Source organism: Raphanus sativus, chromosome 4 (assembly GCF_000801105.2).
Source record: "Raphanus sativus cultivar WK10039 chromosome 4, ASM80110v3, whole genome shotgun sequence".
Classification (NCBI taxonomy): Eukaryota; Viridiplantae; Streptophyta; class Magnoliopsida; order Brassicales; family Brassicaceae; genus Raphanus; species Raphanus sativus.
The window spans coordinates 52,043,755-52,045,937 of record NC_079514.1 but is presented as its reverse complement, the minus strand read 5'-3'; the positions used below and the strand labels follow the sequence as shown (position 1 = coordinate 52,045,937).

Sequence of the window (2,183 nt, the reverse complement as noted above, 5' to 3'; positions counted from 1 at the left end):
TAGTTTAGATGCCGTCTAAACATTAGTCGTCTATAAAACGCATAATAACGATCTTTCGAACATTAAAAAGGAGATATGAAAGTTAAAAAAATTCAAGACAACCATGAAACAAAATAGTTAAAACATGAATATTAAATTATATATAAAATATACATATTTTATTTGAATTTTGTTTCAATTTAGAGTTTAGATAATTATCTTTATGTTTGATAAATGATATTTGTAATTTGCATATGTAACCCCATCATTTTCAAAATTAGAATTGAAATATTGTCTATGTATGCTACTTTGTGATAAATAATGTTTTTTTGCTTTGAGAAAAAATAATATTAATGAGATTTGTCCGAATTTTCTTTTTTATGAATGTCCAAATTAATTAATATTCTGATTTTTGTAATGATAAAATGGTAAGGAAAACCCACCGACAGTAGCGGATTGGTAAGTATCGTAGCCGCCTTTGTTACTTCTGCTACCGACAATAACTGTTTTGCCTTTACCGTCACCAACCAACATGACGTTCTTCTGCTTGGTCGGAATATTCAGATTCTCTTTATAGGTTCCAGCTGTTAAGTGGATGACGCTTCTGCCACCACTCCCCTTCTCCAAAGACGCCAACGCTTCCCCTACGCTCACGTGTGTCCCGCTTCCGTCGGCAGCCACCACGGCGTGAGGTCTCAGCTCTTCCACCGAAGCTTCCAAAAGCCTCCGGTCCGACAAAGAAACCCACGTTGGATAATCCTGACCGGACAATAGTTTCCGGCCACCATTTTCACGACGTTTCGGCTTAGAGGAAACGAACATGTCTAGCGAATCGGTTAGTAAACTGGTGAGGTTACTTACAACCGGATCAATCGTGAACCCTTCTTTATGGAAGCTCGTTTTCTCACTGAGGCTTTGCTTACAAGTCTCTTGATTAGTCAACGCAGCGCTTAGCCACGTATGGACATCATCATTTGCATGATCTTTAGGGTTGACAACGATGCGAGACAGCATGTCGAGTGTGTCGTCTAGCAGCTCAAGACAGTCGTCGACAGGATCGAGCATGAGGGTTTGAGAAGTACGCTGCGAGAGCGTGAGTCTGAAGGCGAGAGAACGGGCTAAGAGAGCCTGGTCCAAGCTGCTTTGGACTGAGTTGAGAAACCCATCGTTTGAGTGTTTGGTTCTTCTCGATGATGATGACTCTGAGTTTGGGTGTCTTGAGAATTTTGAGAACTTAGAGTTAGATGAATTAGCAAAAACTAACGTATGAAGATGGAAGAGGTTTAAGATCAGGAAGAACAATAGTTTGATTCGGAACTTATGATTTGGTAGCAAGGATGATGTAAAAGAAGCCATGTTGTGATTTATGTGCAACTTTTGATGGTTTGCATGTAGTAGAGAATAAGTGTTATGTGCTTGGTAATAATAATCTACTATACATATATATAGATATTGTTTCATAATCAACTAGTACTAGGTGTACTAAAAGTTCTTGTTAAAGTTGACGTGGACCAATTTCGTAAACTCTAGTTTCAACGATAGGGAAGCGACTTATTAGTAATATTATCCTGTAAATGATCTCTCGTGCACAATTCCTTCTCTTTGGTACATTTTTCTATAACTTGATATCTGATGGACGGAAAATCCAACCGATTAATCATCTGAGAATATATCCACTGACCCTGGACAAATTTGGTTGGTCACAAATAGATAAATCATCCGTACATTGTTTTAAAAAAATTACAGTCTCAGTGTGGAAGACAAGTTACTGTTTTGTTGCAGTACAATTAACCATTAATTATCAATATATTAAAATGATCGTTTTATTATCTGTTAGATTCACTTTGATAATGTTTTTTCAGAAATTGCACCCGGTAGGTAGCTAAGAAAAAAAACCAAAATTCACAAATTAACAAAAATCTTATTCTCTATTTCTTTTTCTCTTCCTATCTCTCTCTATTCTCTCTTAAAACTAATTTTAGTTTTTTTCTGGGTTATTTCACAAATAATCCCATGTTTCTTTTCTCCTTTTTTTCTTGATCCTAAACTATAGTTTTGTTAAGCTGTTTATAATTAGAGTGTTGCACTACATAAATTGACCGTAACATGTTGATTCACAAGTGGTTTTAACTTTTAATTTTAAATGCATCAGTCAAAATAACCTTCTGTGTAATAGTTGGTATATGTATAAAAAATATTATATC

General features: G+C 35.7%; 1 protein-coding gene across 1 annotated transcript; it reads right to left on the bottom strand.

Annotated features, from left to right (window-relative positions):
* Positions 1-25: 25 nt before the first annotated feature.
* Positions 26-1,409, bottom strand: LOC108838859 (probable pectinesterase/pectinesterase inhibitor 35). The gene has a single exon (XM_018611723.2). It carries the CDS (start codon positions 1,333-1,335, stop codon positions 373-375), a length of 963 nt encoding a protein of 320 aa, XP_018467225.2. The 5' UTR covers positions 1,336-1,409; the 3' UTR covers positions 26-372.
* Positions 1,410-2,183: the final 774 nt, after the last annotated feature.